Source organism: Dermacentor variabilis, chromosome 6 (assembly GCF_050947875.1).
Source record: "Dermacentor variabilis isolate Ectoservices chromosome 6, ASM5094787v1, whole genome shotgun sequence".
Taxonomy (NCBI): Eukaryota; Metazoa; Arthropoda; class Arachnida; order Ixodida; family Ixodidae; genus Dermacentor; species Dermacentor variabilis.
The window spans coordinates 1,206,627-1,234,000 of record NC_134573.1 but is presented as its reverse complement, the minus strand read 5'-3'; the positions used below and the strand labels follow the sequence as shown (position 1 = coordinate 1,234,000).

The 27,374-nt window shown below is 47.7% G+C and overlaps 1 protein-coding gene across 1 annotated transcript in view; it reads right to left on the bottom strand.

The window, feature by feature from the left end:
- Positions 1–27,374, bottom strand: part of LOC142584535 (uncharacterized) — a 714,262-nt gene that overhangs the window by 283,707 nt on the left and 403,181 nt on the right. The window contains exon 18 of the mRNA XM_075694643.1: positions 20,774–20,954. Within this exon, the coding sequence (XP_075550758.1) occupies positions 20,774–20,954 (181 nt within the window). The remainder of the gene's footprint in view (positions 1–20,773; positions 20,955–27,374) is intronic.

Below are 27,374 nucleotides of genomic sequence, written 5' to 3'. Positions count from 1 at the left end.
TTCATCCTCCATAGGAAGTCCGCATGTTGCACGGCTAACTTATTCCAATTGGTGTAGGGGCGGTTCCAATAGATCATAGACGCCGGGGCCACTTAGGGCACCCGCGCCATACTCGACCTCAACTTGGAGAAGGTGTTCGATACCATCGAACACTCTCCAATACTTAAGGCAATCGCGGACCTAGGGCCCCGGCGGCGCTTCTACGAGTTTGTCCACTCCTTCCTACCCTGTCGCAAGGACGTGCTCTGTCGGAAGAAGTCGAGCTCGGAAGGCGCGGCACCCCTCAGGGCTCCGTCCTCTCACCGATGCTGTTCAACCTGGTGATGATTGGGCTCACCGAACGCCTCTTGAAGATACAAAGTCTCAACCATACGGTTTACGTGGACAACATCACCATCTGGTGCTCCGCGGGGTCAGACAGCTTCAGGAGGCAGTCGAAACCGCCGAGTCCTACCTCGACCACACGGGCCTTAAGGGGGGAGGCTACACTTAAAATACTTTTTTAATTGTGGACAGATCTGAACGAAATTTTCACACTTTGTGTATTTTAATATGCAGATTCTAAAAATATAATCAATTTCACCATAGGATAAGTTGCTTCTGATATACTGTAAAAGCATTGTATAAGCTGGGTCCTTTGTTTGGAGGAAAATTAGCATCTAAACAGAAAACCCTAACACAGTAATTTGAGCATAAAGACTACCTAGAATGTTCAGGGAGTGTCATAAGGTATTAATCAATGTTCTAGGCTAATCTGAGCAAGAGTTAGACCTCATCAAAGTTGTCAGGAAAAAATGCCATCTTTACATGTCAAACATGTGACACATTTCAAAAACTTTTTGAGAAGAGTACTGCTTTGTAAGGGTGCATATTGCTTACTGCATACTGTGCTGGAATGTATTTCTCTGCGGCTGAAAGCCCGCTCCCACAGGGCGCGCTGAGTCATTGCACCTGATGCATGTATGGAACCCCATGTCACTGACGTCACGTTGGTTCTACTTAAACGGCTGTGGAAATAAAGACGGGGCTCTTTCCCCTTGCTGGCGTTTTGGACTACAGTCGTCTCCTGTCTTTCGTCGATCACGCACTGATAGCGGCGGCGCCGACACGACATGGTGTCAGAAGTGATGCGATCCACCCACTTTTAACAGCAATTGAAAAGGGCGTCGAGACGTCGTCAGAAAGGGAGGCTGCATTGGCCAATGCATCGCCGCCGGGTCTTCAGCAGCCGCCACCGCTGGACTTCGACACTACCTCAGAGTGGCCGGCGTGGATACTGCACTTCGACGACTATCGCTTTGCGTTGGGCCTGAATGAGCGCCCGGAAGAGGCACAAGTACGCACTCTGCTTTATACCATGGGTTGACAAGCAAGGGACATCTTCGCCACCTTCAATCTTTCTGCAGAAGATTCGAAGAAATTTGAGCTGGTCAAAAAGAAGTTCGTCGATTCAAGGAGAGCAACGTTGTCTACGAGAGTGCTTGCTTTCACAAGTGGCACCAGATGCCTGGCGAGTCAATTGACCAGTTTATGACAGCTCTACACGTCTTGGTGGACAAATTCGACTTCGGAGAATTCAAGCAGCGCCTCATCAGGGACCGGTTCGTCGTGGGCCTGCGGGATGAAAGACTTTCCGAGTCGCTCCAAATGGATCCCAAGCTGTCTCTCGCAACAGCTCTGGCGAGGGCCCGCCTAAAAGAGACCGTTCAGCAGCAGCAAGAAGAACTTCGAAACTGCAACCAAGTCCAAGAATACACAACGTGCAAGCCATGTGAGGACGTCAATGTCGACGCAGTGGGCTACCGCAGGAAACCGCAACGCAGCAAGGAAACCCGGCCGACATCAGGTCGTTCCGAAGGACCGTGCATGTTCTGCGGAGGTAACTCGCACCCAAGGACAGCCTGCCCAGCGAGAGGCCAGAGGTGCTTCAACTGCGGCTTAAAGGGACACTTTGGCAAGGCGTGCCTCAAAGGGACTTCTCCAGGCTACCAGTGAAAGGTACAAGTGTCGTCTATACAAAAGGACAGTGGGGAGGTTTTTTTGGGCGCGGTCGAGGCGCCTCACGCCAAAGCGCATTACGTTCAGGTATTACTTAACTCCGTGCCTGTTTTTGCAAAGGTCGACTCAGGCGCAGAAGTGTCCGTAATTCCAGCATCATTTCCGGGACTTCCCACAAGCTTGGAAAAAGCCGACGAGGTCTTGACGGGCGCTAGCGGTGACCGCTTAAATGTTCTGGGCAAGTTTCAGGCGGATATATTTTGGAGGGGAGAAACTTCGCGCCAGACGTGTTATGTGGTCAGTCCTTTGCGCCATGTACTGCTGGGTTTACCAGCTCTAGAAGCGTTGGGAGTCGTAAAGTTCGTTGACTCTGTGGCTCACAAGCAACCGAACTACGAAGTTTAGTGCCCTCAGGTTTTCAACAACTTGGGCACTATGCCCGGGGAGTATACAATAAGGCTTAAACCAAATGCTGTTCCATTTGCAATAAACGCACCGCGCAGGATTCCTATACCGCTTCAGGAGCCTGTAAAACGAGAACTCGAGAAGATGGAACAAATGGGCGTCATTCGTAAAGTCGAAGAGCCAACAGAGTGGTGTGCCGGCATTGTACCTGTACAAAAGCACTCGGGAGATGTAAGGATCTGCGTAGACCTTACGCAATTGAACAAGTTTGTCTTAAGAGAAAGATACACATTGCCTACTGTCGACCAAGCACTGGGCTCTCTTGCCGGTGCAAAATGGTTTTCCAAATTAGACGCGAATTCCGGCTTCCATCAGGTGCAACTCAGCAAGGGCTCAGAAGTGCTGACCACATTCATTACACCGTTTGGGCGGTACTGTTTCACTAGGTTGCCGTTCGGGATTACATCAGCTCCAGAGTATTTTCAAAGAAGAATGTCTGAAATCCTGGCAGGCCTTCCTGGCGTCGTAAACCTGATGGATGATATTCTCATTTTTGGCGACAGCAAAGCGCGACATGACTCTAGACTATCGAATGTCTTAGCTAAGCTGGCCCAGTCTAACGTTACCTTAAACAAAGCAAAGTGTATGTTCGGTGTTCGAAGCATAAGCTTTCTGGGCCATTTACTCAGCGAGGAAGGCGTACAGCCGCATCCGGCCAAACTCAGAGCCATTAAAGAGCTGAAAGCACCCTCTGATATATCGCAATTACGCAGTGTTCTGGGCATGGCCAACCACCTAGGCCGTTTTTTGCCGCACTTGGCGCAAACCACTGCCCCGCTACGGGAGCTTTTGCAGAAAGAGACTGACTGGGCTTGGGGCCCTGCTCATAACACGGCTTTTGAAAGCTTGAAATCTCTGATCTGCTCAGCAAAGTGCATGGCTATGTACGATCCACGCCTTCCCACGATTCTTTCGGCGGACGCCTCGTCTTACGGTCTCGGTGTCGTCCTTTTCCAGAAACAACGCAATGGCGAGCGCCGGCCGATAGCGTTTGCTTCAAGGTCACTGACGAAAACTGAGCAGCGCTATGCGCAAGTGGAAAAGGAGGCACTAGCGTTAACATGGGCTGCCGATAGATTCGATGAATACATAAGAGGTATTGAGGTGATGCTTGAAACAGACCACAAACCCCTCGTTTTGTTGCTTGGTAAAATGCCTATTGATGTGTTGCCGCCAAGGGTTCAGCACTTCAGAATGCGGCTGATGCGGTATCACTTTAATATTGTGTACATTCCCGGTAAAAGCTTGATAACGGCGGACGCTCTTTCAAGAGCACCGACGAAAGAAGATAAACTAGCCGGTAAACTGACCGTCTCAGAAGTGTCGTCTTTCGTCAAAGCATGTGTGCAAGGGCTTCAAATGGGTGACAATTTTGTTAACAGAATACGCGATGTGCAAAAGACTGACGTCGTTTGTCAAGCCTTGCTTAAGATGTGTCGCCAAGGCTGGCCAAAAAAACCAAAACTTCCTTGTTACTTAGTTCCGTACTGGCAGGAAAGAGCACTAATTGCCGAATGCAATGGCATACTACTAAAAGGGACCAGACTGGTGGTACCTCAGTGCCTAAGAAAGGAAGTACTAAAAAGACTACATGATGGACATCAGGGAATCGCGAGAACTAGAGCTTTGGCAAAGGAATGGGTCTGGTGGCCAGGCATCGGCGAACTACTTGCGCGGCAAGTGAAAGAATGTGTTGTGCGCGCTTTGTCAACCAGAACTAGGGGCCATTGATTTTAACCCCAACGCCAAGTTTCGCGTGGGAACGAGTTGGGGTCGACTTGTGCTTTATTAACAACTGTCATTATCTTGTCGTGGTCGACTACCTGTCACGGTATCCGGAAGTAGCCCTCCTTCCCTCAACAAAAGCTAGGGCGGTGATAGAAAGGCTAAAAAGCATTTTTGCACGCCATGGCATCCCGGAGACCGTAGTGACAGACAATGGACCACAATTTTATTGTACAGACTTTGATAAGTTTGCACACGATTATGGCTTTGGTCACGTCACTTCTAGCCCTAGGTACCCTCACGCTAATGGGGAAATTGAACGTATGGTGCAAACAATTAAGCGCCTGATCCTTAAATCTAAGGACCTGTACCTGGCTCTGTTTGCCTACAGGGTAACCCCAGGCATTCTTGGCCCTAGTCCGGCTGAAATCCTCATGGGCCGGCGTCTTAGGACAAGAGTTCCAATGGCTCCGCAGCTGCGTGGTCCAGTGCAGCCACCGCTGCGTAATCTTGCGGCCAAAGACAGTGCCAACAAGAAGCTACAAGCACGGTACTACAACAGGCGCCACAGAACCCGAGAATTGAACAAACTAAAAGCTGGTGATTCTGTTTGGGTAACGGACATCAAGACCAGAGCAACGGTGCTGACCACAGCCGCTACACCGCGGTCGTACATAATACGCACCCAGGATGGGAGTACGCTGCGGCATAACCGACGAATGCTCAACCATTTGCCACAACAGAGGAAGGCAGAAGGCAGCTACGAGTTTCCAAACGCAAGTGATTCATCTGAATTGGTTTTCACGAACAGGGAGTCACCCGCTACCTTAGCAGATTCGTTACCTTTAGCATCGGGGGCTATGACTTCAACTTTAGTACCTTCTGCTTCAGTGACTGTGACCAAGTCTGGTAGAGTGGTTAAGCGACCAGTTCGATACGGGACTGATGAATAAGGTTTTGTTCATGGTAGATTACCACTGAGGGTTCCTGCTTTTTGTTCATGTGCGGGTGTGCTAAACGTCATGCGCGAAAACCACTTTCATTTTGCAAAAGGGGGGATGTGCTGGAATGTATTTCTCTGCGGCTGAAAGCACGCTCCCACAGGGCACGCTGAGTCATTGCGCCTGACGCATGTATGGAACCACGTGTCACTGACGTCATGCTGGTTCTACTTAAACGGCTGTGGAAATAAAGACGGGGCTCTTTCCCCTTGCTGGCGTTTTGGACTACAGTCGTCTCCTGTCTTTCGTCGATCACGCATTGATAGCGGCGGCGGCGACACGAGACATACATTTCTCTTTCTGGCAAAAAAAAAATATGCTGATAGCTGAAATAGAACAGAAGCTATTTTACCTGCAAAATTGGAAGTCTGTCAGAATTGTTGTTTTGAGAAATCAAGAAAAAACTTTCTGCAACATCTTTATTGAGAACCAATAAAATCTAAAGGAAATTCACCAGGGGCATAATCTGGATGCATCCTATCTTTATGCCGCTGTTTGGCCAACTTCCTTGCGCTCAAAGAGGCTTCTTGCTGGAGTTAGCACTTTGATGGCAGTCTTTCTCCTTTGCTCGCTGAGATGCAGTGTCAGGAATATTCATGTGTAGCTGCTGTAGAATTGCAGTGGACGCAAGCAGGTTCCCAGTGTTGAAGCGTAGGACAGCTTCCCCAAGAGCAGCTTGCATGGCAAAGAGAGATGCATGTTGCTCCTTTGAGACACTCCAAATCACTGAGTGAAGGCTCTCATTTGAATTCTGTGTCCTACCTCGCTGGCATCTCTGGAGCAGGGTTTTTTTACATACCCGCGTATATACAGGCAGCATTGCTTCTGCCACATGTTCTGGAAAGTTGTAGTGGTGCCTAAGTTCAGGCTCTCCCTATGCTCTCGCAGCATTGTGGCGAGAGAACCTTGTCAGAACATTGCTGAGAGCTCGTACTCCTTGGCGGGTCCTTGAAAGCATCACCACTTTCTTGCTGCACCCGGGACACAGCACGAGTCCAAAGAACTCTTGTACGACGGATAAATTCACGATTGCAAATTCAGTTCCGCTGTCGTTGACGTCCTCTCTCGTGTCGACATCCAGGAGCTTGAACTTTCATTCCATTACAGAATGCAATGCCAGGCACGTTTTCCGGCGATCGCTGCGCACTCGCTGCTTTCTTCAGTCGTGAAGGAAATGGTGCCTGCACAATCTGTGCCAACATGCGTGGCATGGTCACACGAAGTGTTGATGCTAGACGTGCCGGTTTGCAGCTCGGAACTCGATCCGGTAGAATGTCCAGGCAGACCAGCAAACGGCAACCGGCAACTCCGCGAGTATGACAGGCCCAGCCGCCTTCCGTAGCGCATTCCACAGCTGCTTGACGGGTAGTAAGTAGCCTTGAGACGACCATCTTTTCCAGCCATCCGGGCAGCGAAATGAACACCTTATCAAACGTCGTCGCGAAGCAAGCGGCTGAACAAATGTAGGCAACATAGACAGCGGCGCGATGAAACCAGACATAAACAAACATAGCGAAACGTGAGAGAGCGCCAGACCAATAGAAGCGAGGTGCGCAGGGGGTGTGCGCACTTTGGCCAATCGGCGGCACGGACGCGTCCTTCAGAAATGACACGATAGCGTCTGTTTCCCTTCACCGACGCCATTTTGAACTGGCGCAAAATGCGCACAAATAAAACAGCTTCAAGACAAGCGCAAGATGGCGGCCACCGGCCGCCGTGTTCGCAAATGGCGACGGCACGAGGTTTGAACATTTTTGACCAAATTATGCTGATTTCGCGTCCACCCTAGCCCCTTTAAGCACGATTTTTTTATTATTTTCTAATTAAATTTAGCTTCTAGATTTCGCGGAGGGATTCTTGAATGTATATAAGTAGCGAAAATGCACTTTTGCGAAAATAAACTTTTTTTAGATTTTTTTTTTTTTTTTTTTTTTTTTTTTTTTTTTTTTTGCCGTTTCAAGACCCACATCCCCCCTTAAGTGCTCCTCCGCCAAATAGGAGCTGTTGCTGTACTTTTCAAAATGACAAGGTAAAATGCCTAAGAGGTGGAAACCCTCAACCAAGCACAACATCACCGTCCGCACCAGAAACGGACGCCCAATCCACAGGGTCGACTCCATTCGAGCACTGGAAATGATAATCGAGGCGGGCAGATCAAACATCCAAACAGTCCACAAGCTAACGACAAAGGCAGACAACGTGATATGACTCATACACCGAGTGGCCAACCGTCACCACAGCCTCAAAGAAGACAACCTGCTACGTCTCGTACACGTGTTCATCATATGTCACTTTACCTACATCACAGCAATGCACAAGTGGAAACAATCGGAGCATGACAAGCTCAATACACTCATCCGAAAGGTAGTGAAGTGGGCCCTCGGGCTCCCGATCACCATGCCAACGTATCGACTCCTCGAGCTCGGAGTGCACAATATGCTTAAAGAGATCGCTGAGGCTCAGGAGAGAGCACAGATGATATGACTGACGATGACCAAGACAGACTGTCACATCTTGCGCGAGCTCGACTATTTCCCACCGAACACACAGGATCCACCGGAGTTTACGCTGGTTCCCCGTGAGCTACGCAGTCTGATCACGATCGCACCCATTCCGCAAAATGTACATCCGGAACACAATCGAGGCACGCGCCTAGCCCGGGCGACCGTATTCCTCAAACGCATAAACAAGAAAGCATCTTACATTTACCCATGTTGCCATGACAAAGGTTCATTGAAGAATGGCACATATGTGAATCTACTCAGGGATCCAAGTTGGTCCAATATTTTGTTTCAAACCCTGTTACCTCAGCACAGCAGCCCAATGCGCTAGTCATTCGAACACGGACTACCCAATCACCAAAGTCGTTGGGAAATGGTTACATGCAAACATACCTAGATAGAGACATAACCCCAGGAAATTGCATGAAGAACCTTAATAATGTTAATGCATTAAAAACATTTGTCTGTTTATTATCATAAGTTCCTTAGTCAAGAGCCTTCAAGGTTAAAGATAACATGCTGATTCGTAAACATCAAAGACCACATGCTCAAGTGGCAACTGTACTACTTTGGTTATTGAGCTCAGTGAACCATGTCCATTGCAATTGATACCCAAGTTGCTGCTTAAATCTTATTTTAAAATATTTACTTGCAGAACCAGTGCAAGCTGATGAACCAGGCCAGGGAAGCAGCAAAGGCCAATGGCTACCTGGACTGAGGAGGACATCCGCCTTGGGTGAAGAAAGAAGCACTCTTTATCACTGGTTCAGATTATTAAACTATTTTTCCTCTCTCTCTCTCCTTTTATTCTACCTCTCTCTCTTATAGCACAACATAATAGCTGTACTGTTAAATAAGGAGCAGTGGGGCTGTGGCTATGAGAGAGAGAACGACGACGATGCTCGATCGGCTGTACTACTTCTCGCTGCTCTATGGTTCTTGTCGTGAACGCTTACTGTCCAAAGTGCTTCACGACATTCGGTGGAAGGTGCTGGACCTTCTGCAAACCTGGAACTCTGAAGCTGGACGATCCCTGTCATATCCCATGCCTGAGGAGAATAGCCCTACCGATCCACCCCAGGCACCGCCTCCGGTCGTCTGTACTGGTGCACCACGCCAACGGGATCTCCCATATTCAATGGCACTGACGATCAAGATGTAGAGCACTGGCTGTCATTGTACAACCGAGTGAGTGCCCACAACAAATGGACTGAAGCTGATGAGCTTGGTGACGTACCGTTCTACTTTTCCGGGGTCGCCCATCTTTGATTCCGAAACTATGAGGCTGACTTTTCCACCTGCACAGCATCCCGAACGACACTTCAAGAAGTCTTCCGTCGCCCTGCTGTGCACTAATTTCGGGCTGAACAACAGGTTCGCTGTCATGCCCAACAAAAGGGCGAAACCATTACCAGCTACATTGAACCCAGATATATATCAACCCAGATATGACCGAAGATGACAAGGTCAAGAACATCTTGAAAGGCATAGAAGATGACGGCTTCCAAATGCTCTTGGCAAAGAATCCCCAGACGGTCAATGACCTCATAACACTTTGCCAGAGTTATGAGGAGCTACGCAAACAACAACAATGGCTTTCTATGTGCCACGCTCTCGCTCCGGACATTGCGCTTTCAGCTCTGAGCGATGGCATCAGTGCTACTCTTTGCAGTTTAGCAATCTTCAACCAAATCAAGCAATTTGTACGAGAAGAAGCGGCACACAAACCCTTTCTTCTGCGAGTCAATCCAGCGTCAGAGTCGCCCTTGTCTCCCGATCTCCGTCAGCTGATACAAGAACAAGTCTCTAACGCCGTACCACTTGCTCATCAACCCCCTCCTACACCTGTTCCACTTATGTACGCTGCCGCTGTCGCAAATCCAAGGCAGCTATTCAATCCAGACTTACCAGTGCCTTTCCCTCACCTCAGCAAGCAGCTGCAACATATGCACCTACAAGCAGCTACTGACCGCCACAGCAGCCCATGCACCCACCTCGCCAATATTTCCATCAGTCTCCGCCAGCTGTTCTCAATCCATGAGGCACCCATGACAACAGACTTATCTGTTATTCGTGCGGCATACCTGGGCATGTAGCACAGCTTTGCCGCCAGTGCGGATGGCGTCCTTTGGATTCTCCGAGGGCACATGGCAACAGTTTCGCCTCTCCGTCCCATCCCACTACTGCCGCTCAGCCCTTTGAAGCGTCGCCTCCTGCTTCCCGAACCATCAATACCAGGCGGTCTCCGTCTCTCCATCGGAGTTCTCTGTCGCCACTTATCCATCGGCGTGAAGCTATCTAAGAGGAAAACTAAGGACCGCAGTTCCGGAGACAAGAACTGCGATCTCAACGAACTCCTCGAGACTTCATTTATTTCCTGTGAACGTCCTTGAAGTTTATGCAGAAGACATTGCCATTCATGCGCTTGTAGACACGGAAGCAGCAATATCAGTGATTCCGGACCAGCTTTGTCTTAACCTTAGAAAAGTCGCAACACCATATTCTGCCATTTCATTACATACAGCAAGCACTGCGCCGATTGCACCCTTAGGGAAGTGTACCGTGCGTGTTGTTATAAGCAGTACTTTATACCATGTTGAGCTTGTTGTTCTGCCTCGCTGCTGCCATGCCAAGATTTTAGGATAAGACTTTCTGTCCTCTCATTATGCCATTATAGATTGTGATCGTGCGAAACTCGCACTGTTGCCATTCGGCAACATCATTTTTGAAGATACTGATGACGCTTCCGGTCGTGTGTTTGTCGCCGCCGACACCAAGATTCCTCCATACTCTGCCACACTTGTACCCGTTTCCTGCGTTGGGTTTTCCTACTCCACAGTTCTTTTCACACCGTCTAAGCTTGTTGCTCGCCATCATCGCTTCTTGCTTCCTTTTGCCCTTCTTGCCATTCGACAAGGTTCCAGCGCACTTTATGTATCAAACCTGTTTCCTTGCCCTACAAGCTTACTCCACGATGAGTGTCTTGATCATGCTGACGAAATTGAACCAAGCTTCCTTTACGATGTGCCCGATGAACTGGCTTCTCCTCCGGCTGACGCTCTGGCCCTTCAAGTTTCTCCTCCCAAGCCGCCGTGTGACCTAACATTTTCCCGGTGTATTGATTCTAACCTCACTCCCAGTCAGCACGCCCAGATCGTTAATCTCCTTGACCGCTTTCGCACGTCATTCAACCTACAACAATCTCGCTCAGGCCATACTTCTACTGTTCTCCATCACATCGACACCGACAACCATGTGCCTTTACGCCACAGGCTGTTTCGTGTATCCGCCACAGAGCGTAGCGTCATTGCTGAGCGAGTTGGAGACATGCTCCAACGCGGCGTCATACAACCTTCGCATAGTCCCTGGGCTTCTCCTGTAGTGCTGGTCAAAAAGAAAGATGGTGCAATTCGTTTTTGCGTGGGCAACCGGCGACTCAATAAGATCACCCGCAAGGACGTTTATCCGCGACCCCATATTGACAACACGCTAGACTGCCTCCAAGGCACCAAATTCTTCTCATCTTTAGACTTACGATCCGGGTACTGGCAAGTGCCAGTGGCTGAGTCAGACCGTCCAAAAATGGCCTTCATCACACCTGACGGTTAATTTGAATTCACCGTGATGCCATTTGGCCTGTGTAACATGCTTGGCACATTTGAAAGAATGATGGACATCTTGCGCGGCCTCAAATGGCAGATATGCCTATGTTATCTGCACGACATTGTTATCTCTTCACCAGACTTTCCTTCCTACTTACACCGATTTGAATGCGTCCTCAAGTGCATCACCGATGCTGGCCTCCAGCTTAACTTGACAAAGTGTCGCTTCGCTGCCTGGCAGCTGGTCATCCTCGGCCGCGTCGTGTCGAAAAAAGATCAGGGCCTGTCAACAGGCCCTGATCCAGCGAAACTACAAGCTGTTGCCCAGTTTCCGCGACCAACGACCTTGAAAAAACTGCACAGCTTCATTGGGTTAGCATCATACTTCCGCCATTTCATCTGCAATTTCGCTACCATAATAGCACCTTTAATGCAGCTTCTTCGTGGTGGCCACAACCTTTTGACCTGGTCACCGGATTGCGATACTGCATTCACAAAGCTGCGTCGTCTTTTAACGTGACCACCAATCCTGCGCCATTTCGACCCAAGCACTCCAACTGAAATACACATGGATGCCAGTGGCGTCGGCCTTGGTGCTGTTGCCACTCAGAGAAAGGCTGGCTTCGATGAGTATGTCGTCGCCTTCGCCAGTCGTGCACTCACTAAACCTGAATCGAACTACAGTCAACGACCGATTTTTCAGACCCTCTAGGGAACATAAAAACGTCCGAAAATTCAGGCAGTCCGAAAAATGAATGCATGGAAAAAAACACATTTTTTTTTCTTTTTGTCTCGGATCTAGAAGTAAAGGGCGAAGTACCAGGCTTCCGAAACTTTGCCAAAGCATCAGTGAAGTAGCTATAAAAAGAGGCGTTCAAAAACTCTGTATGCAGCCGGCTGCCGGTTTATTATGTACACGTGCATCGTCAGGCAGCCGGTATTATTGCTGCAGTGGCTTGAAGAACTTGTTGATTGTTGTTTGGACAGCGTTCCGGTTGCATGCGATCATATTCACCTTGATCTGAGCAAGGGTCATGTCAGCACTGTACACCGATGAAAGAGCCAACAGCGCTCGCGTCAACTCGGCGCTTGTAGGCAGCGCAGGCATTGGCTCCTCATTTTCAACATCGGAGTCTTCTGAATCCCCCACAACCTGCCGGACTATTTCCTCGTCAGTCAGTTCTGCGCCGGTACTAACCGACAGTACTGCTTTCCGCGCTTCGATGCCATCGGTGAGGACGACGAAGAAGGAGTGGGGGCCATCGAAGGCAAGCGAAATCCTCAAGTTGCGAACAGTGAAGTTCGCTGACAAGCGTCGAAGCCCCTAGGCCTAGCGTCACAGAGCACACTGACACAACAGCACAACCACACACCACGCTAGCCAAAACGTGGCCTGTGTAAACAAACGAAATGGCGCCACTCCGGAAACTTCGCCGAAGGCGGAATTGCGGTGATGAACATAGCCAGCGTGGCCAGCCCAAATCGGTGTGTGACGGCTAGATTCGGCTAGTTGTGATTCAAAGCGGTGATATGCTTCGGCTGCAAGTCGACTTCCTTCGCAAGGAGCCAAAGGACCTTCCATCGTGTCAAAAAGTCGGGGAAATAGGACGGCGGGGGGTTCGAGCGTCCAAAACTTCAGATGTCCTTATCGATTGATTCTATGGGACTTGTGGCGGTGCCGCAAAGACGTCCAAAATATCAGGCATGTCTGAATATTTGGGCGTCCGAAAATTCAGTCGTTGACTGTATTCTGTAACAGAAAGGAATGCCTGGCTATAATTTGGGCCATAACCAAATTCCGTCTGTATCTCTATGGCTGCCCATTTGACGTGATAACTGATCACCATTCGCTGTGCTGGCTGTCCTCCTTAAGGGGGGACGCAGGTTTCGCATCACAAAAAATTGCCAAAAAGTCAATTTTTTTGAAAATCACATTTTCAGTTTCTATAACCCTTTTTCTATCTGAGACCCAAATATCATCACAGTAAACCACTTAGAAGTGCTTTAAAAAATTCGTTTTATCAGCCAAGGTGGCAACAAATTTAGCGGAGATCAGGGAAGTACAGCGTTTTTCAAGCCACAATATCTCCGGAACAGCGCTACCGAGTGCCGCCATCTTGGTCTCGTTGGAAAGCGCATTTCTCCGTCTTCAAATTTGCCGTTTCAGTCATCTCCTCCATACAGAAACAAGCGCACAAAAAGCAAATGCTTGAAGGTAGTGCCGGAGTCTGCGATTGCCTGCGCCCGCCACATGATTCCAGCGCGGTTCGTCATTGGTCCGGCGCTCGCGTCGTCTGCTCAGCTCTTTGCACCTCGCCAGTCTGGACGTCTCCACTCGCCGTAATCTCGCCGTGTCAAAACGGGCGCTACGCGGAGATCGCAGTAGCGTGGCCAATCCCTACACTTGTGGACGTTTCAGACTCACGGCTAAGCATTGCGAGCATCGGCGACGCAGACTTCACGACCAAGATTCATGCGCGGAAGCCTAGGACATTCGGCTAAGCCTTTCAGCACTCTGTGTTTCGGAATTCGTGACGAAGCACATCTCGCACGCAATTCTCGGACACGCAGCTAAACATTTCGCGCATAGGGAGTGTCCGACTCGGCGATCCTGCACATAGCGCGCAGACTGCTCGGACCCTCACCTAAGCATTTTGTGCATCAGGGCCTCCGACTGCGCGAAAAAGCGCATCGAGTATTGACTCCTCGAGCCCGCGGCTAGGAATTTTTCACGTTGGACTGCGCGAATAAGTGTGTCGAGTGTCGACTCCTCAAGCCCACAACTAGGCATTTCGCACATAGACACCTCGCACTGTGCGAATAAGCGCATCGGGGGTCGACTCCTTGAGCCCGCGACTAGGCATTTCACACGTCCGCACCTCGGGCTGCGCAAATAAGCGCATCGGGCCTCGACTCCTCGAGCCCTTGACTAGGCATTTCGTGCGTAGGCACCTCGCACTGCGCAAATGAGCGCATCAGGGGTCGACTACTCGAGCCCTCGACTAGGCATTTCGCGCGTAGGCACCTCGCACTGCATGAATAAGCACATCGGGGGTCAACTACTCGAGCCCTCGACTAGGCATTTCACGCGTAGGCACCTCGCACTGCATGAATAAGCACATCGGGGGTCGACTACTCGAGCCTTCGACTAGGCATTTCACGCGTCAGCACGTCGAACTGCGCGACTAAGCACATCGCGCGTCGGCTCCTTGTATCTGCGGCTAGGCATTTCGCACATTGGCACCTTGGACTCGCAACCAAGCATATTGCGTGTTCACTCTATTATATTGTCACAATAGCTCGTAACGATATCTATCACACCGCCCCTTCATAAAGAGAACCTCCTCATGAGCTCTGTTCACTAGGCCACTTGGGTTGGCACAGACACCTGGCTGCCGAAGTGATCGAGGCATCATACAAAAGTAAACTTCTGGAAAGCACCTAGCAGCTGCATATCTATCACTGCCTCTCTGATCGTATGTTTGACAGCCATTGTCAAGTAAAGATGACTTGGGAGGCTGCTCACACTCAGAGCCTTCATTCAGTAACATGATCAATTCTACCACACACAAAAAAAGCCTCACTGATTGTACTGGAGATTGCTATCAATCGGGCAGCCTGCGGGTATAGGCTGCCTGAATGTACACTGGAACTATATTCATGCCCCCACAGAGTTCTGCGTGTCACTTGGTTTGAAACCTAGGCACCATGCTCTTTGTGGAGCAGCAGCAGCAAAGAATGCTCTATAAAAAGAAAAGGGGCGGCGGGGAGAGCACACCAGACCAGAGGTCATATGTACAAGAAGCCCCACATCACAAAACACTCCAAAGACTACAAATTTGGTGCCTTTTAGAGAACTGAAGAGAAGGTAAACTTTGAGAGCCATTTTCTCAAAACTGTCTTTCTGCCTTTCTGCTCAGCTTCTGGAGCTGATTTTTTTTGTTACCGTTTAACATATTTTGACTCCGTTTTTTTTTTTTGTCACGCTCCTTGGGCTGCAGTGTAGTTCATGACATTCTCGCTTTCTTATCTTGATCCTTTGTAAGTTTACAATATGGCTATTCGTCTACTCTGAAAGTGTGCTTGATGTGAAGGTAACATAAAATATGGCACTCCAAAAAATTTGTGTAGCAAAAAAAAAAAATAATGCAGGAATGTCACAACCTTTAGCACACATTTAGCTATGCAGTCAATACTTAACAAGCCTTGTATTGCATTTTTTTAAGTTCCCCAGGCTCTCCAGAAAGTAAGAAGGAGAAACAATCTGCTAAATAAAATTGAATAAAATGTTCTGAAGATATCGCTTTGAAACATTTATGGAAGACAGGGAGACATTCTAAACATTTGTGCCAATTTTTATCAAAATCCACGAAGAAATAAGGAAGTGGATTTTCAAAGCCACATCCCCCCTTAAAAGAACCATCCAGTCGTCTTGCTCGATGGGTTCTTCGAGTGCAGGAGTACGACATTCGAGTGCTGTACTGTTCTGGCCGAAAACACTCGGATGCGGATGCCTTGTCTCATTCGCCACTAGCAGACGAGATTAGCTCCCCAAAGGCTTCATTGTTTGAGTCTTCCCTTGCTGTCACGGACATTCTTCTGGAGCAGAAGAAAGACCTGTGGATTGTGTCCATACCAAGTTTTTTGACCACCCCATCAACACCCACTACCAATTGCGCATTACGTCGCCAAGCGCATCACTTCTCCATTCACGACGGGCTCTTGTACCGTCGCAACTACCTCCCAGACAGCCGCAAATGGTTGCTTGTCATCCCACGGCATCTGCATTCGGATATTTGTGCAGCATTCCACGACGACCCCAGTGCATGCATGCTGGTGTACTGAAGACATATGCACGTCTATCCTTTCATTACTACTGGCAAGGGATGTATCGATTCATTCATCATTATGTCCGCTCCTGTCTCGTTTGCCAACCCCGCAAAGATACCCCTCGTCATCCAACTGCCCCGTTGCGGCCTTTGCCTTGCCCAGCACATGCTTTTGATCGAGTAGGCATCAACATTTATGGACTTCTGTCAACCACATCAGACAGCAATCGCTGGGTAATCATGGCCATCGACCATATTGCGCATTATGCAGAAACTTCCCCTTTGTCCATCGCTTCTGCACGTGACGTCGCCTGGTTTTTCCGGCACCAAATTATCCTTCGCCACGGAGCTCCCAGGGAATTACTCAGTGACAGAGGCCGTGTCTTCCTCTCCGATGTCATTGAGGCTCTCCTCAAAGAATGCCTCATCCTTCATCGCACCACTACTGCATATCATCCGCAGACTAATGCCATGATCGAGCGCTTTAATTGCACTCTTGGTGACATGCTGGCCATGAACATTGCATTCAACCAAAGCAAATGGGACCATGTTCTACCATTTCTGACCTATGCTTACAATACCGCCATGCAGACTACCATGGGATTTTTGCCCTTCTTTCTCCTGTACGGACGCAGACATTTTTCCACAATGGATACTATCCTTCAGTGCTGCCCTGACACCACGAAAATCACTACCTTATCTGAAGCTGCTGCACATGCAGAAGAGTGTCGCAAGCTATCTCGTTTATTTATGTCAGAGAAAGCAATGCCACAAGCACCATCGAGAAACTTCCCATGCTCCTGTATCCTATGCTCCTGGCTCGCTAGTGTGGCTTTGGGTTCCAACCCCTACCCTTGGACTGTCACCGAAACTCGCATGGAAGTACCAGGGCCCATACTGCGTGGTGAACCAAACGTTCCCTGTCAACTATGTTGTGGTACCGCTCGAGCTACCTTTTGATCATCGTCGTCTAGGACGCGAATTTGTGCATGTCCAGCGTCTCAAGCCGTACTACGATCCGTCTGCGTTGTCGTACCCGCAGGTCGCCGGGACAGCTTCCTTTTCTGCGGGGCAGATAACTGTACTGTTAAATAAGGAGCAGTGGGAATGTGGCTATGAGAGAGATAACGACGTCGAGAGAAAGAAACCTTGTTTCGGTGCTCGATCAACTGTACTACCTCTCGCTGCTCTATCGTTCTAGTCGCCAACGCTTACTGCCCAAAGTGCTTCGCGACATAGCCAACAAGATGGCTACAAAGGCCCTTTTTTTTTTTATATACCATAGCTTTGCTATAACAAAGTTGAAGGAGGAGCTGAAGTTACTTCATTATATCCATTATTGCTATTTACTGCAATGTATGCCCAATAGTGTGCACACTTGTAAACACGAAATAAGAATATGGCTTTGTAGCCCATGGAACAGCTACATGGCCACTCATGCATTTAAATTTGAATAAAACAACAAACGAATCTTTGGCACGCACAAAACACGGCTTCATAGCACTTGACATAAGAGCATTTAGATAGCTGCCATCTGTTCCATTGTGATGGTGTTTCACTTTCCACATGGCTCGTTGCTGCCAAGAAGCACATGGCATGCAACGCAGCACTTCACTGTGTGATTGATGAGGGAAGCAAACTTCACCACACTGGCTTGGCTCAGCCAGCTCATGCACTCCGAGACTGCACCTGTTCCAACGCAATCTCAGAGGCCACGCCCAGCCGCCAGCCTGCGCGGCATGCTGCAGGGAGAGGGAGCAGTGAATGCACAAATCTTTTCCACCATGATGCATAGCAACGCAGCATAGCATGGCTTGCATAGGCACGGCCTGGGAATAACACCCGAGATTGTGTGGGGGAGATCTTGGAGGTTAGACCAAGCCCAGCTGTGGCTACCTGCGTGCCGCGCCGCAGATAAAGAGACAAGTGAATGTGCTAATTTTTTGCACCACCACGCACAGCCACACAGCATGGCGTGACATGACCCCTCAGATTACACCAGGGATATCACGGAGGCGTGCAGTTTAAGTGTATGCATTAATCGTTCTCACCGCCACATATAACCGCGTCACATGGTATGGCTCGTGTAGCCACAAACACGCAAGGCAGAGAAGTTGGTGATTAAGCGCGATAGGAGTCGCTCCTTGTGTGCAGCTACACACAGCAGTGAGAAAGACCAGCGTTGCTCAATGGCATAAGTGTGATAGTGAGGCGCTACTTGTGCGCAGCTACACGCAGCAGCAAGAAAGACCAGTGTTGCTCGATGACATAAGTGCAATAGTGAGCCGCTGCTTGTGCGCAGCTACGCGCAGCAGTGAGGCGCTGCTTGTGCGCAGATACGCGCAGCAGTGAGAAAGACCAGTGTTGCTTAATGGTGTAAGTGCGATAGTGAGACGCTGCTTGTGTGCAGATACGTGCAGCAGTGAGAAAGACCAGTGTTGCTTAATGGTGTAAGTGCAATAGTGAGCCGCTGCTTGTGCGCAGCTGCGCACAGCAGTGAGAAAGATTAGTGTTGCTTAATGGAGTAAATGCAATAGTGAGCTGCTGCTTGTGCACAGCTACACGCAGCAGTGAGAAAGACCAGAGTTGCTTGATGGCGTAAGCTCGAGGCAGGAGTTCTTAACTGCCGCAGCAAATGGGTGCCGAACCCCACGGAAAGCGATGTACTTGACACACAACAGTCTGATATTTTTTGGTTTAGGAGATTAATCTAGTTTGTTATATCTATTGGCAGAACAATTGAACTTCATTAGAATACATGGATTTCAAGGGGAATTTCACTCACTTCATTATATCAAGTTTTGTTATAATGAGGTTCGAGTGCAATTATTTTTGTTTTAGAGACAGACAAACCTCCATACTACAAGAAATTCACTCAACGCAGTTTCCAACGACAGGTAATATGTAATATGGGCTCAAATGCAGAATAGGCAACCCAAGGCCAACACAGAGCCATGATTACCCTAGTAATTTGAGCCCCTTTTTTGTTCTCATTTATACATATTATACTGTGTGTAGCCATTTGGTTAATGCATTACAACACAACATGTATAAGCATATCAGTAGCAAGAGCGAGGGGCAAGGAGTCCTCTCTGGGAAGGCATGTGGGCTTTAAGAACCCCACTTAAGATTTTTTTTTTTCATTTTGTTATATCCACTGCTTTGTTACATGGTGCATTCCCTTATAACGAGGTTCCACTGCATTCCATAGGACAAATGGCAACAAAACTACACTATCAGTCTGGCAAGTTTTCTTTTGTGCTCACTTAAAGGGACACTAAAGGTTACTATTAAGTCAACGTGGACTGTTGAAATACCATCCCAGAAACCTCGAAACGCTTGTTTCGTGCCAAGGAGAGACTTATTTTAAGAGAAAATGCGTTCTGAAGCGTCCGCGTACCTCTAGCGCAGTTCAAATCGCCCGCCCTCCGATCGAGGAGAACTGACATCATGGTCTCATAGTGACGTTGCGCCATCGGTGAGTAGAACGGCGTCCGCAGACGGCGCTACGGCTTTTCTGCGCAAAACGCGAACGCGCGGCCAGAAACAGAGCCAAGACAGAGCCGACAGCAGAGCGAAAGCGGGAGTATGGTGGCTAGCGGAAGGAGAAACGAATTACGTCCCACGTTACGTCCCACGGCACACGGAGAGTCCGTTTTCGTTAAACTATAGGCTGCAGCGAGCTCGCAGCGTGGTCAGCGTGGTCTATGAGAAGCGACGAGCCTTTTCGCACTCGCAACAGGGCATAAAAATGTGCGAATCGACGCAAAACTCGGCCTAGAAACGTGCTTCGCCACAGCCAGGGCTCAATACGACCCAAGCTGGCACGACCCAGATGTCGTTTCCCGCACCGCCACCAGGCGCCGCTACTATACCTCACACTCCAGCGCAAGACGCCCATAAGCTGGTACTTCATTCTATGACGCTAACTTCGACGCTCGTCGCAATGGACCCTGACACCGACAGATTGGCTCGCGATGGTGGGCTCAACTTCAGCGATTTGAGCACCGACGAGCGCGACCTGCTTCTGAGGGCTCGCACTGCCGGCGTCGTTGCGTACTACGACGGCGGCCTCGACACCGGCTCTCCGGAGCGGGAAAGCAACGAGGGCTTCCCACGACATCACATGGACGTGGCATTCTCGCTGCTTGTTCCAAATGAAAGTTTCGCGAGCAGAACCCTCACAGCACGACGCGATAACGAAACTACTGAAACTCCAAAGCGTGCGCGGCGCAGAGCCGAGCGAAAACGAAACCCTTCGAACACCCATATTACTGAAGGGTAACGTCAAAATGTTATTTTTTCCTAGAATCGAATAGACGTAGACAAGTAGCATTTTTTCCGGCTTATAATCGAATGAAATGATATTTTTAATACGAGTAGTTGAGTATTAGTAACACAAATTATGAGGAGACCTTTCGTCATCGGGCTAGTACCGGAATGTCGCTGGGGGGTCTCAAATCGTGTCATGCATTTACCTCAATTTCTCGGTTACTAAAGCTCTGTTCGCGATTATATTGACGCCTTAGACGTTCTAGAACATTGCTCTACCACTTTAACTTGAGTTTCTGGTAACCTTTAGTGTCCCTTTAAATAAAGACCTGCCCAACAAGAATGCTTTCTTTACACAACATGCTGTGAAGGCTCCTCACACATGTCAGAGCAGATGGAATGTCCACTGTCAGCAAATTCAAAGTCACCACCGCTCGAGCCCTGAGAAGAGGTCACACTGGATGATGGCAGGCTTTCATCAGCCCACTCGTCACTGTCCACATGGCCACCCTCAGTCACATCACCATGCAGTCGGACACCAATGTCACCACCCATGCAGTCCTGCAAAGAGTATGGCTCTTCATTGTACAGTCAAACGCAACTATATTGAACCCATTCATATCAACTTGTTCCTTATGTTGAACAATTTCACAAAACCGTAAAGTTACAATAAGAATATATAGCAAGAAATATATATCTCGACCTTGCGAGGCACTGCTGCGCGTGCCAGGGGAGCTGTCCGTGCGAACACTCCCTGGCACACACCTGCCTCGGCGGCCCCAACCTACATACCGTTCTGCTTCGAGCTTTGATCCCCCCACTGTACCAGGCCATGGCCAGCACTGGGCACTTCCCTAGAAAAAATTATTCTGCCTTGCAGTGCTCGCTCCATCATTTTGGTGTGTTGTTTTCCTGTGTGTTTCTTTTGTTTTCAGGCAATGGCTGGCGTGAAGTGGCAGAATCTGCCGTTCACTGTGAGGCTCAAATTGGCAAGTCAAACATAGTCAAATAGTAACATAGTCAAACAGTAAAAAAGAATCTGACATCGCTGCAGCATTCAAAATTAAGAAGGAAATAATTGCCATGCCAGTTTCCAGGTGACAACAGTGAAAAGTATTCTGACTAGTGCAATGAACCCATTGCCGGTTACAACAAAGTTTGGAGCGAGTTCAGGGTCGAAGTCAAAGACGGGCCATTGTCAACCTCATCATCACTGCTGCAGCTGTCATCGCATCGGTTGCACTACACTGCGGGGTATAGAATGTGCACCAGGTTGTCCTTCCTTGAGTGAGAAGACACAACCAATGGGTGACAATGATGGGTGCAGCCTTTCTTTCCTTGAATTTGCGAGACAAATAACCACAATTCGATTTTTCGAATATTCAATATATTCGGTGTAGAGACCCACACAGTGCCCCATGTCACGTGCACTGCAAAGCCCCTTATGCTTAATGTCACCCTTGCGAGTGCTTCACTTTATTTTCAATGCTAAACGAGTGCTCAGCGTGCCATGGATGGGCTGCCCTGGTTGACGTGGTAGCAGACGGCTAGCACACTCCGATGTCAGCTCACTATGGGGATCACACACACAGCACTCGAATGCTGCAATTTGCAGAGCGGTACCCGGTCTGTCTCTGTTGGTACAAGGTTCAGCTGAGTCAACAGGCCCGATTGAAGTAATAATGCAACGTGTACAGAGGAAGCAGCAACAAAAGCAATGCATATTTCGTCACGGGTGAAAGCATGTGTGATGATCTAGCGGATTAGCTGCCAAAAGGCACACACATACATGGCAATGAGCTTCACGCTGCTTTGACAGCCATCAATCTAACCCACATGCATTATCTCAGGACTGATCACTGATGAGCCATCCATACAAACGAATCAGCAGAAAGCATTCTACTACAAGTTGTGGCCCGTTATCCCATCGGCCAGCAGTGAATTTGTTACGGCCGCACAATCTAGGCCATTAGGCCTAACTGGCACAGCTTCGTCAGGCATCAATGACTAAAGCTGCAGTTCAATGACAAATCAACCCAGATCTATTCGCAGCAGCTGTGGAACACATGGAAAGCAGACAAATTGTCCTGCAAACAAAGCGCGTGCACTGGAGGACAGAAAAATTGTTCACGGCCGCCATGTTTATGACACACCATACAGTAGCCTCTTGTTCCCGATGCCATTTGCATAGACACACATTAATCTCTTTTTGCAGCTTCGAGCAACCTATCACTAGACTAGCCTTGGATTTACGTGGCGGATGTGAAAGGTGTCGTGACCCGGTTGCATGCATTTGCGTGGACGGCAGATAAATGAGGAAGGGCTTGGGGAGGGCGATATGCAAAGATATTTTATAGGCTGTCATAAGCTAGAACTGAGATGTAATAGGTGCTGGCATACTAATGTAGAGTTCGCTTTAACAAGAGTACACCATACTGTATATCTTGATTTCTATGTACCTAACTTACAGATAGCTTGCTACATTCTTTTTATAGAATGCAAGGAGACTACCGAGCAAGTGCAGCACCGGATTTTCTTGGCAAAAATTTGTAAGCATTAAGTTTCGTGAAACATTTCTGACATTCGATATTTGATTCAATATTTGGCTTTTATTTTTTAATTCAATTCAATATCCTATTTGAAATCTACTATTCCGTATTCGCACACCTCAACTAATTTTGTCCTTTTTTTAAGGGGGAGGCTGTTTTAAAGGAACGCTAAAATGAAAACTCGTTTTAGCTGCGCTAGTGAAACACCCTTCCACAATACCAAAAGGGCCACTCAGCACAAGAAGAAGCTTGGTACTGAGCCATTAACGATGCAAAGACGGACGTCATCACTATCTTGAAATTCTTGTACCTTTACCCTATGACGTCATAGATCTGCTCAGGCCTAGTCGAATTTTCACCAGTAAAGTTGACTACATTGTATTGTAAAAGAGCCAAAGATTAAACTTGGAAAGTTTCAAGAACTTTTAACTGAAATGTGAAAATATACTTTGCAATCTGTGACGTTACACGGACGTATTGGCCCTGGGGTTCTGACACAAACGTCACTTCGACCACCATTTCTTTTCTTCTAATAAGCAACCTACTACCATGAAATTCATGAAAGTAGAGCTTTTTGAGAATGATTTAACAATAAAAAAATGATTCAATGTTTCTCTTTAGTGTCCCTTTAAAGTAGTCTCCTCGAAATTATTGAAACGATGCAGTCTGCGGACAGGATATGCTGCTGTCAAATTTTGCAGTTGTTGGCGACGCATGGAGCTCAGAAGCAGAGCCCTAGGTCACATATTTCTCAAGCACTTTCTTTTCAAATAAGGCCTTTTCCTCACCCAAATTTGAAGCTTCTGGCGGCTTGCACATGTAATCACATGCAAGATTCCCATAGACGGCTGCTATTGGCTGATAACTGACATCAATCAAGAAGGGTATTTGAATCAGTCTGTTTCTTCCTAGAATTATCGTGCTTATTTATTGATGCATTTTAATAAACAATCTGAAGTAAGCAAAAATCTGCTTTCAAGTTTCGATAAGAACTGCATACTTCCGGAAGAAGTCAACTATTATCTGCTCTCGCTCGGGCATGGCTGCGTGTGTATGAAGAAAACTTTGGCTACCCTGCTCATCAGTGTCCCAGCTGTTTGGGCCTGCAAATTTCTATTAGTTTTGAACACTAAACTAGCCTCAAACCCCACAATACTTAAGGTCAGAGCTTGCCAGCATGTGCCCACTCCTGGTCACCTGTGCATTGGCCGACGTTGCTTCATATTGAGCAATTCACCACATTCAAAATACGCAATTTGGATGTGGCTACTATCTCTCAGTCAACCTGGTCTGCACAATGCAGCACAGCCACGCTGGGGTGCACGAGCACACAATACGGCCTTGCTGTGCACAAAGCAAATGCTGCGCATATGCACTACAGTTGAATGCCGCTCATCTGCTACGCAGCGTAGACACTGCAGCTCGCTGAAGACAAGTAAATGTGGCACGTCATAGGCACCAAAGTCCAATATAGTGGCTTCTATGTGAACATCCAAATTCAAATTCGAACTGCGCACCACAGTGACATTCAGTAAGCGGAACATTATGGGCTCTGCCGCAGCCTTCACAGTGAAAGGCATTGGAGCAGGAGCACTGCAAAGCTGTTAAAAGGCGATCTTTGATTGCCAATAACTGCGCCTCTGCTGAATGCACTGAAGTAACATTTGTTGCAAGGTATTTCTGAAATAGTTTAACTTCAAATGCATTTGTCGACTTGAATAAAAAGTGTTTCAGGACCTCTTTAACTCTTTGTTGGATCTACAGGGTATTCTAAGACTTCCCGGGTTTTCGAAAGAAATGCGAGGAGGAGTACACAGAAGCCATTTGTCTACCTAGGTTATTCAGCCAGGAGGTCGCAAACGGTGAGGATAATTGTTGCCGTAATGTCACCATTTAATTAAATTCGATAATTACCTTTTTATTTACTGCAGTTAGCATGTATGTTTATATTGGAAACTTAGAGGCGGTGCAATTTGGTGACTATTCCCTTTTGTAAAATTTTAGTAACGTGCCTATGTCCAGAGATATGCACGTCTGAAATTTCAGCCCAAGCCGTCTAATTACGCATGTGAGGCCCCTCCCTAGTGTGATGCAGCTGTTGCGTATAACGCTCCATCTGACAAGAATGTGGGGTGATAGGAGACCGTGATTACTTTTCGTTCTCGGCCAGCGTTTCCATTCTTCACCAGCGAAACCGAAGAATGACTATGCAGATGACGTGAGATGAGCCGTGTTTCTTTGAGCAATTGCTAGTAGAGTAGGTGACAAGACGCCGTGTCGCTTAAGACTTCTTATGCACTCAGGTGCAGTGATACTGCTCTGCTTCTTTTTATAATAGTGGAAGCTTTGTTTGCAGAACGATTGAAATTAATGACATCTCACAACATAAAGCGACAGCATGAGCTGCCATATAGCATATGATTAACCACTAACGTTTGCAGGGTGCCTTGCACATGCATAAAGAGTATTGCAATGTCAGCTCTTAGGAAACGTGGGTTAATGGCCCGTATTCTCTATGTCACCTTTTTAAAATTAGAACGCATCTACCAGTTCCTCATGGCAGAGCACAAAATTGTGTCAACGTAGTCACATTCATATTTATTTAGTTACACACAGCTCCGATCCCAGCATTACTTCGGATGCAGTGGGAAAAAAAAGAACAAAGAAAAAAAAGAAACAAGTGCAGTGTAAATCCATGGCCTACATACAAACAAAACATACAAACATTTTCGAAATTTGCTTCAAATATACCACTGCTTACACAATATTAGTTTCGAGTGATATGAAATCTTACGCAACTTAGACTTATAACAATGGCCAAGAAACCAACGTTTTAATATGTTCAAAATGATTGCCTTCCACTGCAACACAGCACTTCAACATGAACTGAACGTGAACGTGAACCTGAGCACGTGAACTGCTCTTGCGTTGAGTCGACAGCTCTGCACAGCATTTCCGGGTCGATGCTTCTACAGGCGGTAACTATTCGTGTCGTTGACATCGGTGGGCTCAACTGGGTAAACGTGATCTTTCCCATAGCCCCACAAAAACAAGTCCAGTGGAGAGAGATCAGGGGATCTCGGCGGCCATAACATTTTTCCTTCGTGTCCAATCCACTGCCGTGGAAAGTTACAGTTTAACCAGTTCTTGGCAATGGAGGAGAAATGTGGTGGGGCCCCATCATGCTGGAACCAAACTTGCCGCAGTTCGTTGAGAGGGAGACTCAAGGCAGATTTATCAACGACACCAGCAAGAATTTCGTGCACACAATTCTTTCCATCGAGGTTCCCTTTGAAGAAGTGAGGGGCAATGATTCTGTCCCCAAGTATGCCACACCATGCATTTAAACCCCAGCGAATTTGGCGGTTGTGTCGCTGCAGCCAGTGAGGATTTCCTTGCGACCAATAGTGAGCATTGTAAATGTTCACTCTGCCGTACCTGCAAAATCGAGCCCCATCAGTCCAAATCCCTCTTTGTACAACATCCTTATATTGGTAAATTTTTATTAGGGCCCAATTACAAAAGTCTGCCCATTTTTCAAAGTTTGCCTCACTTAGGTCCTATGAAGACTGACATGGTATGGATGAAATTCATGCTTTTTTATAATGTTTTGCACTGTTCCACGCTTTTCCCGCATTGTTTAGAAATCTCTCTGATGCTTGCATTTGGCATTGCATGTACGCAGGCAAGGACGTCAATTTCAAAGTTCTCATGAATGATGCTCTTCTTGGGCTGTCTATTTTGGTATCCACAAAAATTAACCTTTTGGTATTCAATTGGCATTCACGATATAATTCAAACTGGACTAGTCAGCACACATGCACCACGTCCCTATGGCTACCCCAATAGCGACTCCTTTACCACTGGTGTTTGTCTTGGTGAAGCTTAGGAAACAGTGAATACATTGAACACACATCATTTCCCATCAAAAATGTCTATTTTCGACGTGCCAAATAAAAGTTGTCGAGCAATAACTGTAGCTCACTATGTCTGATTACAGTATTGACTAGGGATGCCAAATAGTAGATTTTGAATCGAATATTGAACTGAATAAAGAAAGAAAGGACGAATATTGAATCAAATATTGAATTTCAGAAAATTTAGCACAAACTTTTATGCTTTCAAATTTTGTGCAAGAAGTGCAGTGCAGCACATGCTCAGGAGGCTACTCACATTATTTGACAAGTACAGTAAAACCTTGTTAATTGAACTCATTTAATTCAAAATCCCGAATAATTTGAAGGTTTTCTAGGTCCCGTATATTCCAATGTAGAATTGACGGGATAATTTGAATTAGCGGCCTAGGCCAGCCTGGTTAATTAGAAGATTTGGGGTGTTATGTGGCAATTCCCGATCCCCATTTCACCACAAACCCAACAAAACGATGGTCATTTGGAGCCACGAGGCGACACCACATAGCAATCCCAATTGT